We start from the raw sequence: 15,876 nt of genomic DNA, 5'->3' as shown, positions 1-15,876 counted from the left end.
AAGAGATTTGAGGAATGAAAATTGAGAAATGGGAATCACGTGAGGGAAATGGAAGAGAAGAGAGACGTGTGAGGGGAAGGGGAGAGAAGAGAGACGTGTGAGGGAAAGGGGAGAGATACGAAACATCTCCTCCAAATTGAAATTACTGTTGACAAATAAGTGGATTGGACATTTGAAATGGATTACATACAAAACTGGCTCCTAAACACTAAGATAATATTGGATCTCAACTCATATTAGACCCAAACAACACTAAAAGTATAAATGAAAAGATTTAAATATACTTACAAGAATAAGTCTAAACAATTAATCTTTTCAAAATTTGGGTATATGATTAAACCAACCCATCCCCCCATGTTATTATTATTTTGATGAATTAAAAAAAAAAACTATAACATTTGGTTCGAAATAGGACCGGGTTCGTTATTTACACCTAACCGGGAAGTTAGGGTTTAATTAGACCTCACTGTTGTCTTTCCCGCTTTTTTCCTTTTTCTTCTTCGAATTGTTTCTCCGCTCCCGAAACCCTAGCAGAGTTTACTCACTCTACTCGATTCCCATTCCGGTGAACTGAGGCTGCTGAAATGCCAGGCCCCGCCTTTGATTCTTATCCCGGCGATGCCCTAGTCTTGTCCTCTTTGGAGGCTCGAGAAGTGGTCTATCCTCTCCGGCACGAACTTAAGCCTCCTATAGCTCGATTATCCATTTCCTGGGCCAGAGGCAACTCCTTCCGTGTTTCCATTTTCAAGCAGCAGTGTGGTGACCATTCCTCAGACTCTGATGACGGTGAAGTTGGCGGACAAGTATTGGAGGTGAAGATCAGAAACGGAGACGGAGAAACTAGTGCTGCAGAGTTTCGGAGGATCGCGTACGGTTCAGTCTCCCCCTTTGCGCTTCTTCAGAGTCGGAAACGTATGGTTTCGGGATTGTCGAAGATGTCGATGGGTTTGTCACGGTTTAATCCGGATGGGTAAGGGCTAAGAATCTTTCGGTAACTGAGAATTTATACTTTCATCTGGTGGATTGTATTTTTCAGTAAGAAAACTAGCATTCTATTGCATTGTGAATTGGAATTGGAAAGAGTTCTGCTGATTTATACTTTTTATATTTCGAACATGTTTGGTGCACGTTGAGTCAATCCTTTACTGATTAGAAGGAACACTTTTGAAGACAGGTGGGAATACTTAGCGGAGTATAGCAAGGACATCAGTTCAGTTATTGGTAATCCGAAGTCAATTCCTAGCTCAGCGATTGAGGATCCCCTGGAAATTTTGAAGGTGAGTTGGTGTGTTTGGAGTTGCATTTTAATTTTGACTTCAGGTAGCTCTATCTAGTAATAAGGCGTGGAAGTTTTTGCATGTCATTAAGTTTAATAGTAGTGTCATTGTTGATATGAAGTTGCTGATGCTAAAACTTTCTTTTTTTATGCATAAGTAATCTTGTTATTGACATTTTAAGAATCTCTATAGAAAGTCAAGGAGCCTACTTGTTTGAAAGCTGCATGGGAGCTGATGGATGTGTTTTATGCCGACAAGCAGTCTCATTGGTGGCTTAATGAACGCCTTGTTGATTGGTTAGCTGTACTGATCTTCCCATCTTCTTCATTCTTTTCTTTAAGAACTTTATCGGTGTATTCCCACTAACGGTAATAATTGTCTGTTGATGGCTCATACTTGTCTTTTCATGGCAGGAATATGATAGCGTCCTCTCAACCACACAATCAACAATCCATTCAAAACTTCTTGATTTTCGAAAAGAGCTCAATAACTTACAGGTTCCAAATTTTGCTCCATTTTCTTTTTTCTGTTTATCTTATTACCATTGTGTTAAGTCCTATTTCTGTTTTGTGTATGCACTAGGGTACACAAATTATATGAGCCCAAGAATTTAGAGTCTTCTCAAAAGAATTTAGAGTCTTTGCTGATTTTTCTTTATTAATTTGTTAAACACTTTAAACAACCTTTTTTTCTTCACTCCCAATTTTGTCAGCTCAGTACGTAGACCACCTCCTTGGCCAGATTAAACCATCAGGTCCGAACAAGCTTTATCTTAGTTCTAGTTCACCTCTTTCTGCCATGCAGTATTTCTGATAGGTAGTAGTTGTTCTTTGTCATTTTCCATGAGGAGAGTGGCTACTCTCTGCTTCTGAGCTGGAGAAGGTGAATGCAACATCTTTTTGTTGCCATACGAAGTGGAATTGTCAGAGTGGTTTTGAATATTATAACTTCTGCCTCAATAAATTTCATAAATAGTCTTTTTGGTTAAGTTGGCTTGATGGATTTATTTCCCTACTAGGCTATTGGATTCGTCACTTGATATTTGCAAATGTTAGCATTCATTGTTCTTTTTGATCATTGGTGGTCAATCCATTACTCTTTTCTTTTCTTTTTTCCTCTCTCTCTCTTTTTATTTATTTATTTATTTATTTATGTCAAGGTAGTTGAGGATAATCCAAGTTATTGGGATTTGATTTTATCAGCATTAGCAGTTGGCTGGCAAGAGATTGTGGTAAGTGGTTATAGGATTTTCCATTTGGTATTCCATTCTTTTTAACCATGTGGCATCATCCAGTGCTTGAAAACGAGAAAATGCTGATTCTGCTTGCAGGTGAAAATGTTGCGCCTACATGGATCTTATCAGCTGGATCAGCTTAGCAATCGGGAGGTTTGTCAGAAATTTTCTGTTGCTTGTGTATTGCAAAAGAACCCCAAGTATTATGTGTGAATATGCATTCTTTGATCTATGAGTTGCTGTTGCATCTTCATTTGTATCTTTGTACCATCACACTCACTCGTTATATAGTTTTCCTTAAAATAGAGTTTGGCCATAACTCAGTGGGGAAGGAACTGATGAAGAATGAAGGTTTTACTAAGCAAACATGCACTGGTCAGTGGTTACGCGTGTTGGCTAATTGGGGTATAGTCCATAGATTCGTAAAAAATGCAAATTAAATTTCAAACATTTGTCGTATAAAAGAACTTCAGTGGTTGTAGAAAAATTGAGCAAGGCTTCCTGGAAGAGAAAAATAATTCTATAAGGTGTAGTATATTACCTAATGGAGGAATGTGATTGATGAGTTAAATATGAGAGAGGAATCTATTTAAACATTCCTTGTTCGAGTGGGTCTTTTCCATTGACAAGATTGTACCTTAAGATTTTGATATGATGTAACTAAAAAACAAGGAGAATATATGTTCCCCGGTGATGGATGAACTGATCTCTCGAAGGTTGATGAATTTTATCATTTAACTTCTTGTCCTCATTACAGTCTTTGGCTAAAATTAGGCAGTTATGTTACTTTTCGTGGTGATTGAAGTGTTCTTGTATTTTGTCAATTTACATATATCTAAATATAAGAGTAATGTTGTGTCCATAGAAATTTCTTTTTATAACTTTATCTGATACCTTATGAATGACAGACAGAGAATGGACTGGTAGAGGCAGTGGCTTTTCTTATTTCAGAAATGCCACGCATGCGCCCTGAGTTGGATTCTGGTACATTTGGCGAATGCTTCAAAACTAAGCCTGATTTTACCAAGGTATGTTGAATTAAATTAAAAATTTGCGCACCTTTTTATGAAAAACCTTGACACATGGTCCAGAATACTCATATTGTCCAACAGGCATGGGAAAAATGGCGGTCGAAAATAACCAAGTTGGACGGCTCTGCGTTTTGGGTTCAATGTGCTCATGTTCAGACCAGAAAAGGTTTGCGGAACATGCTTCAGATCATTCTAGGAAATGTTGAGAGCCTCAGTGGTGCGACCTGCAACTGGATGGAGCTGTATATCTCTCAGCTTTTGTATGTTAGACCATTCGCAATGGTAATGTTCATCTGCTTGATACGCTCCCTGCAGCCTGCACATTCTCTGTAGAACTGGATGGAGTTCTACTAATTTTCAGTTCCGATTTTTAGAATAACTTGACACCGTCTCTCTAGCCAACACATTTCCCTTTAAGAGGTTAATATTTATTTCTGTTTAGACAGGGTCTAGAAAGCATGTACAACCTTGCAGAAAGATGTATGCAGTTAAAACCAGCTTCTAAAACTGATCGCTTGATGGGGCTAATAATTGGAATTCTTGGAGAAAGTACAGAGGTAAGGAATGTGGATTATATCTTATCTGATCTTCTTTCTTTGACTTGGGGGGTTTCTCTGTTGTGGCTCAGGTTGTTTTAGCAGAGTGTTCTAGAGGATTTGGCCCCTGGTGAGCTTATCTTTGATGCCTATGCCCTAGACATGCATTAGTGCATAGAGTTTAAAGCTTTTTAGTTTTGTTTTGTTTATTTATTGGTAGGATGGTTACACATGCCATGGAATTATTGACTAAAGAGAGTGATCAAGCAGAAATCCTTCTACAAGAAGAGCGCCATGATCTTGGGGGAGTTAGCATAGAGGAACTTCATCGTCTTGTTTATGCTCAGGTTCTCTGTTCACATGCATTTACTTTGCAGGTTTGTGCTTTTCTTTTTTCCTTTTTTGTAATGGGTTTGCCTAAAAGATTTGGAGAAGGATATTCTGAATAGTTCTATTCATCATGTAGATTGTTTACTGAAATCTTGTTGTATCATTTTTTTTTTCTCATTGGAGTTGTGTTCCTCTAGATAGGAGATAAATATTTACGAAGTTTATGTTTGTCGGGTCCTAGGTTAAAAATAAGAGGGAGAAAAAAAAAAGTTCAATTAGGCATTTTTAGCTGTTTAAACTAGATTCTTAACAGTTGACGTGCCTACAATTTTCTTGACATAGTTCAAACTGTTTATTTATATTTATTTATATAAGGTGTTGAAAATTCTTCCCCACAGCATCAACTATCTCATGCATCTGATACTTATGTGTCTCTCAGATAGCTCCGATTTACTTAACATCATGCGCAAAGCAGGGAATTGGTTTTCTAGAAACTTTGTTATACAGTCAAGCTGTTCAACATAATGGGATGCTACTTAAGGTGATTGATATACGTTTTACTTTTAGTTGGAACCTCTACAGTTTCTGCTTGATTTGGTTTTATCTTTTGAATGTGAATTTTAACATGGTTTGGTTCTCTTTGTAGAATTTAGAGATATGCCGTTTATATGAACTCGACAGCCTTAGTTCAAACATTATGAAGGTACGTGTGTTTCTACATTCTGGTGGTGCTTTTAAGTTACTACTTTTCAGCCTACAACAAGGCAAATTTTGTAACGGACACCACAAGTATTCTAGGAGTTCATATTCATTTACGTTCGCGAACATTCTCATTAAAAAAAAATTATCCTAATTTTCAGATTGCTGGAGTTTACCATTGGAAGCATGGTCGGAAAGGTTGTGGAGTTTTTTGGCTTAGGCAAGCTGGGGATGAAGTTCGCCTTAACAAGATTGCCCAGCAATTGTTTGATTCAGTTGGAAAGTCCATATCTGATGAAAGTTTCAAGGTAATAAACATCTCTATATCCTGCATTTCCACGATCCCAAGTTAGTGTGTTTTGGCCTGCCTTTTGAAAAAGTGTCTTTAGTGAAGCACTCATTATATTAGCATGTTTGGAAAATAATTAGTTAAACGCTTAAAAACAATTAAGTGCCTTTTTGTTTCCATTAGAATTTCTCAAACCACTCTTGATTATTGAAATTTTTTTATAAACGTGCTTTTAATGGGTAAAATCACTCTCTAACCAAATGCATAAACTTTGAGAAAAAAACGTCAGGCAGGTCACACACACTAACTAGAATATTGGAAATATTTGGTTTAGAGGACCCCTCCTTAAATCCAGCTCTTTCAAAACTGGATTTGTTACATAAATGTCTGGTTAATTTCATCTTTGTGGTATCATTCTCTAGCATTGCTTATTAATCGTCTTTAATTGATGTTCACTACTTGTGAAAACATTCAGTATTTGTGCAATCGATCTTGTATTCATATTCACCATTGATCTGTTTTACAGCAATGGGATGGATTGATTGAATTGTTGGGTTCTGAATCTAAGAATACTGGAGGGCTTGAGTTTCTCCACAAGTATGTTCCGTTTCGTTACTTCTCTTTTCTTTCAATTTATTTTCTCATCTAATCGCTGGTGGATGAATAGGTACAGTGATTTCAAAAAATCGCTTCATCAGGTTCATAACAAGGGGAAAACTACAGGTGTTGCACAGTCTGCAGTAGACTCTCTCATTGCGGTATTACTCGACCTTCCCTTATATAAGAGCACACAGTCAAAGCTTTGATTGAACTATTTCAAAATCAGTTTTAACATTTTAAAGACGAATTGTACGGCTGGCTTCTAATCAAATTCCTTATTATTTGACATTATTTAGTCACCAAATATTTATTGGACTCTGCAGCTTATGAAGAACCCGTCAACACCTCAGCGCTTTTGGCTACCAATTTTAAATGACTCGGTAATTATATAATTATATTCTTGTACATTGCTGAATGACGTGGTTTTTTTAGTTACAATGATAATTATAGAATCACATCTTCAACAATCTGCAGTTGAAGCTTATTGATTGGCACGAAGGTCCTCTACTAAACGTTGAGCAGACCAACCTTTTGTTGAATAAACTACAAGAGCTGTCAATGGCAAGGCTTCGACCTGACTTTGTCGAATCTGACTTGCCACCTCTGGCCTTGAGCTCCATCAGGCTGGCTCTTGCCAAAAATCTTGGACGTGCTTTTCTCGAGGGGTGACAATGATGATGGCGATGACGTGGACAACCACTTCCTGGCTGCAGTTATCTATCACCATCAATAAAATTATGATGGTATGTTCCCTCGTCAACGTATTTGTAGAGATGGCCTACTTTTCAGCTGGCTTCCCCCTCTTTTGAGGACTGATCACTCATGAACTGCATGTCCATCTTCATGGCTTCCTCATTAGTATTGTTCCTACTGTTGAAGATTTCACTATTTGTCTTTAGGGTAAGGGTAGTCCCAATCTTGTTTTGATAGGAGGTTCATGGGACATGAAGATCACCCATGCATATGTTTATTACATTAATGGTTGTTCGCAAGTGAATTCAAACCTCAAGTAGTACAAAAGTGCATGTCAATTATAACTAAACTATGCTACAGCTTAGACATTTGTATCTCCTATAGGACCGTATACAATTAGGTTTAGTTTGATTAGATTTTATCCAAAAAGAAAACGGATTTACAATTATGATTGTTTTTTCTGGACAAATTGGAACGTCGTTTGAAAAAAGAAACGACAATAGGGTGTGATGTGTGAGCATATACACCATTACAAAGCATTAATAGGTTAACTTTAGTTTGTAATGACTTAGTCTCCAACTTAAATAAATTTATCAAAATTAGATGTTAATTTTTATTATTTTATGATGTATACTTATAAAAATATTGAGTTTCTAATTAATTTATTAATTTATTTATGTAGTAAATCTCATTGAATCTTAATACTTATTTTTAAAACAAGGATTACATAACATTTAGGGATTCAATTATAATAAAATTAAAAGTTGAGGGACTAAAACATTACGATCTGAAGTTCATGGACTAAATGATTACTTTAATTTGAAAGTGATTTTTAATCAAATATCAAATGTTTTCAGCTTATGTATAGAGTATGCATCGTGATTAATTCCAAGGCAATGGAGTTTTCTCATCATTTTAAATGGTTTGGCATCTCCTTTGATGATGCTATAATAAAACTGCCACCATTGTTCTAACAATGAAAGGTAATCGCAAAATAAATATAACTTAACAGGCGGAAAAAAAGAGTCAATTTTCACTCCACATTGTCAAAGAACCGCGGGAAAAAAAAACTTGGATGGTTCAATAGGCCAGCTCCAAGTGTCAACAGCAGTAGTTAAAAGGGATGAGAGCATAAAAGATTCGAAAGTGAAGCCCATTCAGCAGTTTCATCATCCTTGAAATGAGATATCTTTTGCAATTCAAGATTTCAATTATTAGTTTCTGAATTCTCAAACATGATTCAATAGTCGTGGAATAGAATCATTTAGATCTCAATTATAATTATTTTATTTTTGTTTTTTTTTTAAATTAAATTTATATCATCTACATTTTTTTACCATGATTTACATATGATTTACATTTTTTTAATTATAATGGTTGAACTCTTAACTAAATTCAAAAAACAAAAACTTTTTTTAGTTCTCAAAATTTGACTTAGTTGTTTAAGCTATTGGTGAAAAATATACATAAACTTAATTTTAAAAAACAAAACAGTTATCAAACCGAGACTTTAACTAATGATTAGTTTAAATTGATTCAGCTTTTAAGAAAATTGGTTTCAGCATATACTCTGGCAAACAATTCACTCAAACCAATTCTCATTCACTTCCCTAATGCTATAAGATGTACATGTGGAAAATATTACATGGCAAAAAAAAAAGTTGTGCTATATATATATAATATAATACACACTAATACCAGAATACCGTTAGAAAATAACAAATAGAATACACAGCCGAAAATGATTCTATCTCCTAATGACATATATCATTGTATAGGATACCAAAATGAGAAGAAAGAAAAAAAAAAAGAATAATTAACAGTGACCTTTCTGAGATTGTGCCTAGTGGAGGGATGGATAGCCTTCTCTAAGACAAAAGCAGCACTAAAAATGATTACTTAAAATACTTTCATTGATGGAGCAATTGAATTGTAAATAAATATCAACATACCTTTTCTTCCGAAGCTTCAGCAGCCCCCCCTCCTATAACCTTCAACTTCGCAGAAACCCAAACAGCAGCAGCACGGGGTGCTCCTGTTCTCTTTGAATGCTTTTTTTTTTTTTTCTTTTTCTTTTTCGGTGCAATCTTCTTCAAATCTTCTTCACAAGGGGACCCTGCAGAAGGGTCACCATTTTTGACGGAGCATTAATCTCTTTCATTCACCTGGCTATTACAACTTCTTAGGCAAATTGTAAGTTTTCTTTAGGAACTTTGAAGCTGCATCGTCATTTCGGTAGCACAGAACACGTAGGAGAGTGTTTGGCTCAGTTGGATTCCATTGCCCTGAAGTAGGAGGTAATGGAAGCCTAGATTTTGCAGAAGATCCAAACGTCTCCACCGTCACGCGTTTGAACCGCTCTATGATACTCTCTGTATCGGTTCGCATAAGAGGAAGGATGCCTCTCAATGTGGTTGAAAACTTATCAATTAACTCCAATGGTAAACCATCCCCATTTGCCCAGAATAAATCTTTGAGTAATTTGAAATCGTCTTCAATTATTTGAGAGTCTTGCCGGGAAAACGCACGCAAAGGGCCTCCAGCAAGCAAAACAAGTAAGAATCCATCAAAAGAAGCTTTCATTATGTCAGTAATAATCCTTGTTCGAACTCTTTCATGCACGGTGTCAGAAATGATGAGCAAGTGCCGCTCGAGCTCCTGAAGGAAAGGCTCAATCCTAGACGATGAGGGCTCCCCTACATATAGACCATCCCATAAAACATGACTTAAATCATGGAAAACGACTTTGTAAGCAACGGCCTCACTGAGTTGCTGGACTCCTTCCACACAAGCAGCTGGTGAGAGTTCGAACTTCTTCCCCAAACCATTAGTAAAATCTTCGGCATGAGCAGACTCAGAATTCCTAAGATGAGTGATTATTCTTTTCTCCATTACCTCCAGCTCACCTCGAATTCGATGGAATGTGTTTATACGAACACAGATATGAGGCATCCCAAGTGAATTGTCCCCATTCAATGTTGCAACCTGCGCATTTTTCCTCTGAGAATTTGGTAATTTTTCTTTCTTCTTCCCAAAGCCTTGGAACTTTGATCCAATCGTACATCTGGTCAATGCTGGCATAGTTGGAATATATGTATTTCGTGATCCTGTAGATCCAGAAAAATAGAAAAGGTTATAACATGGATAATATCAACTTACAACAGTAAATTAATGTTTGGAGAAAATACCACAGCCAGATCTCGCTTTCATTATATAATACTGAAGACATCTATCAAGACCAGCCACCAAATCAGGAAGTAAAGCAGGATGCATTGGTATCGGCAGCTGAAAGTATGCATCCAATGTTTCATCCATTATTCGCAGAACCTCAACAGCAGATGGTGCAAATCCTTGATTTTCTTTTGGATTCCATACCTTAAATCATCGTGAAAGTCACTTGGTCAATACGAATGATATGACAAATTTTATTCTAGAAAAAGAAGAAAGAGCAGCAGTGGCAAGAACCTAGAAATATAATACGACAAAGTTCATCAATAGCATAGAAAAATTCAATATAAAGGATAAAAAATGAAACTTTTACCAACCAGTCGATAACCATGAAAGCAATTATTGATGCAAGCCATGTCAAACAATCATTGATGGAAGCAACTAGTTGGAGTAGGCATGTCCAATCGCTAAATGCTTTTGGAGAATTAAGAGGCAACTTAAAAGTAAAATCGGTGCCTCACTAATTTGCATCCACAAATCAGAAAAGTTGTACCTTTTATCATTTTAAATATAACCTACTGCTAGGCAGTGAAGATTGATAAAAACGAAAATAGTAAAGCACCAAGTAGTAATAACACAATTTGCGAAACCAAATGTTGCAGCTATTGACATGTCATAACCAAGTAGAACATAAAATAGATTCAAAAGGGAGATAAAGATGATAGAACTCGGTATGCAGAGTAATGGAATAATGAGACAGAGAGAGTCCCTGGACCATGATCTCAACATGCTATTTATTTCATAAAGTACTTTTCACAGGGAAAATGATAACATACTGCACCAACACGTGCAAATTATAGCACACACCTCTTGTTGCAAATTTCGGTCCATCCATTCCTTCATTCTGTCCAATCTTGTTTTTATCCATGATTTAACAAGATTGGCAATTGCAGAATCAGCCTCAAAAGGAGGCATCTCTCGAATTATTGCCTTGCCACCATCATCGCTGTCCACAGAATCTTCAACCGCTATTTGCACAAGATCTTTCTCTAGCTTATCAGCAGCTCTAAGCACTTGTATAGCATCTGGTGTTAACTCTCCAATACCCGAAACAAATTGTTTCAATTCATTTCCATAACAAGCATGAAGAGTGGCTACAGCCACTCCTGCAGCAAATGGATGCCATTTTTTGAGTATCGGACTGAAAACCTCCTTCTCATTGACTGCAAGATCACCAACATCCTTTGCAAGAATGGCTAAGAGGGGAAGAGAATTTGGCCGGCTTTTTGATGCTCTCCTACTTGAATCTGCCTTTTCCATTTTCTACTTAATAAAAAAAAGGAAAACTGTCAGGAATAGACATTACTGTGAGAAAGTTCACCATAATAAAAGGATGCTGAAGGCTTCTAATCTTAAATAGACACAATCACTGTTTTCAAAGCGCACGGAGCCTGTAAGGCGTAATGGCCACAGGATGAGGTGGGGAAAATGTGGGTTTTAGTGAGGTAAGACACACTATTAAAATAAATATACATGGAAAATAAAATATTATGAAGCATGAGATGAAGAAAAGAACATGAGGGTTTTATCTTAGAGGTTGTATACATAAACTGACATTCCACTTCTTTTGGGGGGTATTAAAAATGTCAAAGCATTGCAGAGTGCCAAGAGGTTGAGGTAAGGTCTCTGGTGCCTCACTTGTACTAAAACTATGTACATTTAAAGGTCAAACGAATTTATAAAATGAAACGGCAATGAAAAATTCTCTGTCTCTGTGCATTAATTTTCAGCAACTTCCATGTCAGGAAAATAAAATGCAATGAACGTTTGACACCTAACACTATAAAGCATCAGCTTTTTCTCATCCTTTTTTTAGTGCAGTAGAAAAGGCCAATTCTACTGAGTAGCAGAGGTCTTAGAGACAACCCAGGACGTGAGTATGATGTATCTCATCACCAGTCATAACTTAAAAAGGGAATGTTGGAGCAGGTATAGCTTGCCTGAGCAAAAGCAGTACGCAGTGATGACCTAATGTAAGTGTCAATCCTGCTACGTGGAACATCAACCTCGCCTTTCCTCCTTCTCCGGTACTCATTTGAGACATCTTCAACTAGAATTTTAGCTGCTGATACCCCCAAAGATACAATGCCTTGCATGGTATCAATATTCCCAGAATCGAACGTATCATGGTAAGCAAGTAGCCTCTTCTCTGCCCAACCCAGAATTGAGCTCAATGTAGAACTCAAAACCTTGGCATAGTCAGCATCTTTTGAGGTCTTTGCATCTTTAGCAACTTCCGTTAGCTGACTATCAGCACCATAAAGCAAATCCAGTTCAGCTTGGCCAGTAGCAACAAATCTGTGAAATAAAACCCAGGTAAAACAAAGATTGTGCAACATTTGGTTCAACCCAAGCATTCCCCAAGTCTTCTTAATATGCTCCATGAGCTCATCAATTTCTTCAATGATAGACGTTTCATCGTTAGCATCAAAACAGGCTTCGAGAAGCATCACATAAAGTCTGAGATTTAGAGGCATTCCATCGGCCCAGTGGCATACCTCATTTAGTGATCCATCCAATGATCTGGAAGCAAGAGACGTAACAGCACTGCGAAGAACTTGCATAGACTCATTATTTTTGCCAGTTTCTATGGGCCTATCTAATGCTGCATGAATTATTTGTTTGAGCCTCTGTCCTGTAGCATTTGATTTATCAACGGGGATTTTAGGATGCAAAAGGAGACCGGCTTCTAAAACTCTCAAAGTCCGCTTTTGCCAAGCTTCATACTCCTGATGATCTGTAAAATCTGAAGCCTTGAGCTGCTGCAATAGTTCTAGAGGAACTACAACTGACTCAATTCTTCTTCCCACCTGTAACAATTTAAGAAAATACAGATCAGAAATAGACAAAAACTAAGTATGCCTTCAAATGAAACACATTGTGTTTCCAATTGGATGGAGATAGAGATACTATTTTCACTTATTGCAAGAGCAAAACACATGCAAATTCACAAAATTCAATGTAATCTACCAACTCTGATCCGGAATTTTAGTTACATTTTCACATGGTATGTCTAAACCATCATCATTGCCATCACTTACATTGTTTACGCCAAGCTGAATCATATTTTAACACGACGCACAAGATCAACAATTGCTAGAGCTTCAATAATTCAAAATCGTATTCACAAAACAAGGGGAAAAAAGGAATAAGTAAAAGACTAGGAAGAGAATGGCTTCCACCAATACCGATAATACTTTACGCCCAGCGATAACAAAGTGAAAACACGTGGATAGGATAATCAAAATTTGGCATGTAATGAAAAAATTGGACAAAAACCTGGCCAGCAGAAATTCTAAGGAGCGCTCTCCGAACTCTTGAATCGACAGTCTCAGAAACCCCCATTTGGAACCTCATCAATTCACCCACAGTCAAAGGTCGCCTAGACTTGCTTTGACTGGAGCCGGAGCCAGGACTCTTCTTGGAGCCAGAACCGGGAGATTTGAGGCCCAATGCCTTCTTAACCTTAGAGGCGGCAGTGGAAGTGAGAGATCGCTGCAATCCAGGGGAGCTCGGGGAGTGGTGATTAGTAGGAGAGTCTGCATGCGAATTGGCGGAAGAGACATAGGTGAGATGCTTGCCGGAAGAGGTCCGACAGGCGGCGACGAAGATCTCGAAAGCGGTGAGACGGAGATCGGAATCGGAGAGTTGAGAAGCAAGTTGGCCAAATGGAGAAGGAAGATCGGGAGCAGCAATGACAGGGCGGACGGGGGTAATAGACGGCGGCGGAGACGGCGGCGGCGGAGTGGACTCTCTCTTGGAATGGCCCAGAGTGAGGTCTCTGAAGAGGTGAGCCATGGAGGAGAGAGAGAGAGGGGAGGAGGAGAGAGAAAGAGAAGAGAGAGAGAGAGCGCGTCGAGAGTGGAGAAAGATGGACTAAAAAGTAAGAGCGGGTATCATTTTTCCTTTTTTATTTTTAATATTGAAAATTTAATTATCGTTTTCATTAACAAAACAAAAATAAATACTACGGCTCTTTTTTTTTTAAAAAAAAAAAACAAAATAATACGCTTTACCTTTTAGAAATAACGCGACCTTGAAATCTTTATCTTACCCAATGAGGAGAGATGTCCAATTTTTTCACGAGATGAGGCCCGCGGAGTTCATCCCAAATGGGACGAGATTTTCAATTGGGCGGGGAAGGAATCTAGAAAAAAAAAATTATGTGAGTTAAACGGGGACGGAGAATGCATTTTCCGTCTTCCGCTCCTGCCTTTGCCTCGTTCCCGTCCCCGCCCTGAGTAGTTTCTACCTATTTATTTAGTATAGTTATCTAATGTTATGTTATTATTATTATTATATAAATATTACATTTAAATTTTAAATTTGATTATTTATTATGAAAAATAATGAATATGTTTAAATTGAATATTTAAATTTAAATTATATAGGTGAATAATTTGATTTATATTTATTTTTTCTGCTTAAAAAAATTAATTAGTTTTTTTTTATGTCAAAATTTGAATAATTTATTTTTAAATCAAAATTGTCATGTAAAACTAACTCTAATAAACAATTTAAAAAAAGTTAATGGGGAAAATTTCTCGTAGGAAATGACGAATTTCACGGACATGGAGAATGAAATGGGGAGCAAAGACAAGATGATGAATGGCCCCACCCCACCCCATAGGCATGTCTAGAAATTAGCTTTCTTTTTCGAATATTTTCTCATGTAATTTTTAAATTTTTTGACTCATTTTTGTTTCTACAATTATATAAATTTCTAAATTTTTAAATGAATGATTGCAATTTGATTTTTAAATTTTGGAAAAGATTAATTCTTTAAAAAAAAGTTTCGTAAAAAAAATTATATAAAATTATATAAAATCTAGGTATTAATCTGTTTGAGAATTCACAGACTAACATATGTGCTTTTATATATTTTCAATATCATACCTATTTTTTTTTAAAAGAATTTAATTTTTGCCAAAATTCAATAATCAAAATGATTGAGATCCATCTAAAAAGTTCATTAGCATAATTGGTAAATTCATTTAGAGATTAGAAATTGTGGGTTAAAAGATTTGAAATTTTCGTAAGATTTTGATATAATATTTGGTGAAGATAACTGAATTTGGAAAAATTTGAAAATATATAAGATTTGGTATAAGATCTGAGAATATTACATAATATTTGAAAAATCGGGAAATTGTTAGATAGCGTTTAGGTTTTTACAAAACTAACACGCTGTTTGAAAATTTGTAAAAATAGTTTTTCTCGGTCCATCTCGGGCGAGATCTATCGTCGAGAATTAGTTAAAATAATTGACATTTTTAATTATTGATTATTTTGGGTCTTTTCGATTGCCTGAATACACACCGAGATTTGCTTATTTTGTATGTAATCTTCCTAAATGTTATATCAAACATTATATTATTTTCAAATTTTCTTCAAATTTGGTTATGTTTACTAAATATTATATCAAATTATTATTTAATTTATCAATTTTTAGCATAATTTATGTTTTCACAATTATATGAATTTTTGAAATTTCAAACAAGTTTTTCAATGATCAAAATAGATTTTCCAAATTGATTCAACATTTTTAAATTTAGGGAAATATCGTATCTTTTCAAATCTTATATATTTTCAAAATTTCTCCAAATTTATTTAATTTTACCAAATATTATATCAACATCTTAAATAATTTTTCAAGTCTTTAACCCAATTTCTATTTTCCAAATGTGAAAATGTTTAGATGGATTCAATTGATTGCATTTTAATTATAAAATATTGGGAAGGATTTACCGATTGACAAATCCTTAACTTTAGGTAAGTTTTTTTTCTTTCAAAAAAGCAAAGAGTAAGATATAGAAAATATATAAATCTCAATTTTATTCACGGACGGATTAGCACCGAGGTCGGTGAATTCTCGAATAGATTTATATCGAGGTTTCATGTATTTTCCCTATGAAACTATTTTTTTTTTTGGAGAGGGGATTGATGTTTCCCAAATTTT

At 36.0% G+C, this 15,876-nt stretch overlaps 2 protein-coding genes across 3 annotated transcripts; one reads left to right on the top strand and one right to left on the bottom strand.

Moving 5' to 3' along the window:
* Window positions 1-584: 584 nt before the first annotated feature.
* On the top strand, window positions 585-7,137 carry LOC120075987 (nuclear pore complex protein NUP85). Of its 2 annotated transcripts, none has more exons than XM_039029753.1 (18): window positions 585-970; window positions 1,175-1,277; window positions 1,470-1,580; window positions 1,691-1,774; window positions 2,437-2,508; window positions 2,608-2,664; window positions 3,420-3,539; window positions 3,624-3,824; window positions 3,989-4,099; window positions 4,171-4,208; window positions 4,299-4,455; window positions 4,848-4,949; window positions 5,055-5,111; window positions 5,269-5,415; window positions 5,923-5,993; window positions 6,064-6,154; window positions 6,320-6,376; window positions 6,471-7,137. In XM_039029753.1, the coding sequence occupies exons 1-18, from the start codon at window positions 585-587 to the stop codon at window positions 6,663-6,665; spliced, it is 2,160 nt and encodes a 719-aa protein (XP_038885681.1). In that variant the 3' UTR covers window positions 6,666-7,137. The 2 variants fall into 2 exon arrangements, with proteins under 2 accessions (XP_038885681.1, XP_038885682.1); XM_039029754.1 differs by having other exon boundaries at window positions 835-970; window positions 1,171-1,277.
* Window positions 7,138-8,330: 1,193 nt separating this feature from the next.
* Window positions 8,331-13,715, bottom strand: LOC120075542 (protein unc-13 homolog). The gene is made up of 5 exons (XM_039029027.1): window positions 13,197-13,715; window positions 11,858-12,727; window positions 10,725-11,180; window positions 9,878-10,064; window positions 8,331-9,796 (listed from the first exon to the last, which is right to left on the bottom strand). Exons 1-5 carry the CDS (start codon window positions 13,713-13,715, stop codon window positions 8,862-8,864), a joined length of 2,967 nt encoding a protein of 988 aa, XP_038884955.1. The 3' UTR covers window positions 8,331-8,861.
* Between the last annotated feature and the right edge of the window lie 2,161 nt (window positions 13,716-15,876).

The sequence above is a fragment of the Benincasa hispida genome, chromosome 4 (genome assembly GCF_009727055.1).
Source record: "Benincasa hispida cultivar B227 chromosome 4, ASM972705v1, whole genome shotgun sequence".
Classification (NCBI taxonomy): domain Eukaryota; kingdom Viridiplantae; phylum Streptophyta; class Magnoliopsida; order Cucurbitales; family Cucurbitaceae; genus Benincasa; species Benincasa hispida.
Note: the sequence above shows the minus strand (reverse complement) of the source record. Positions and strands in the feature narration are given on the sequence as shown.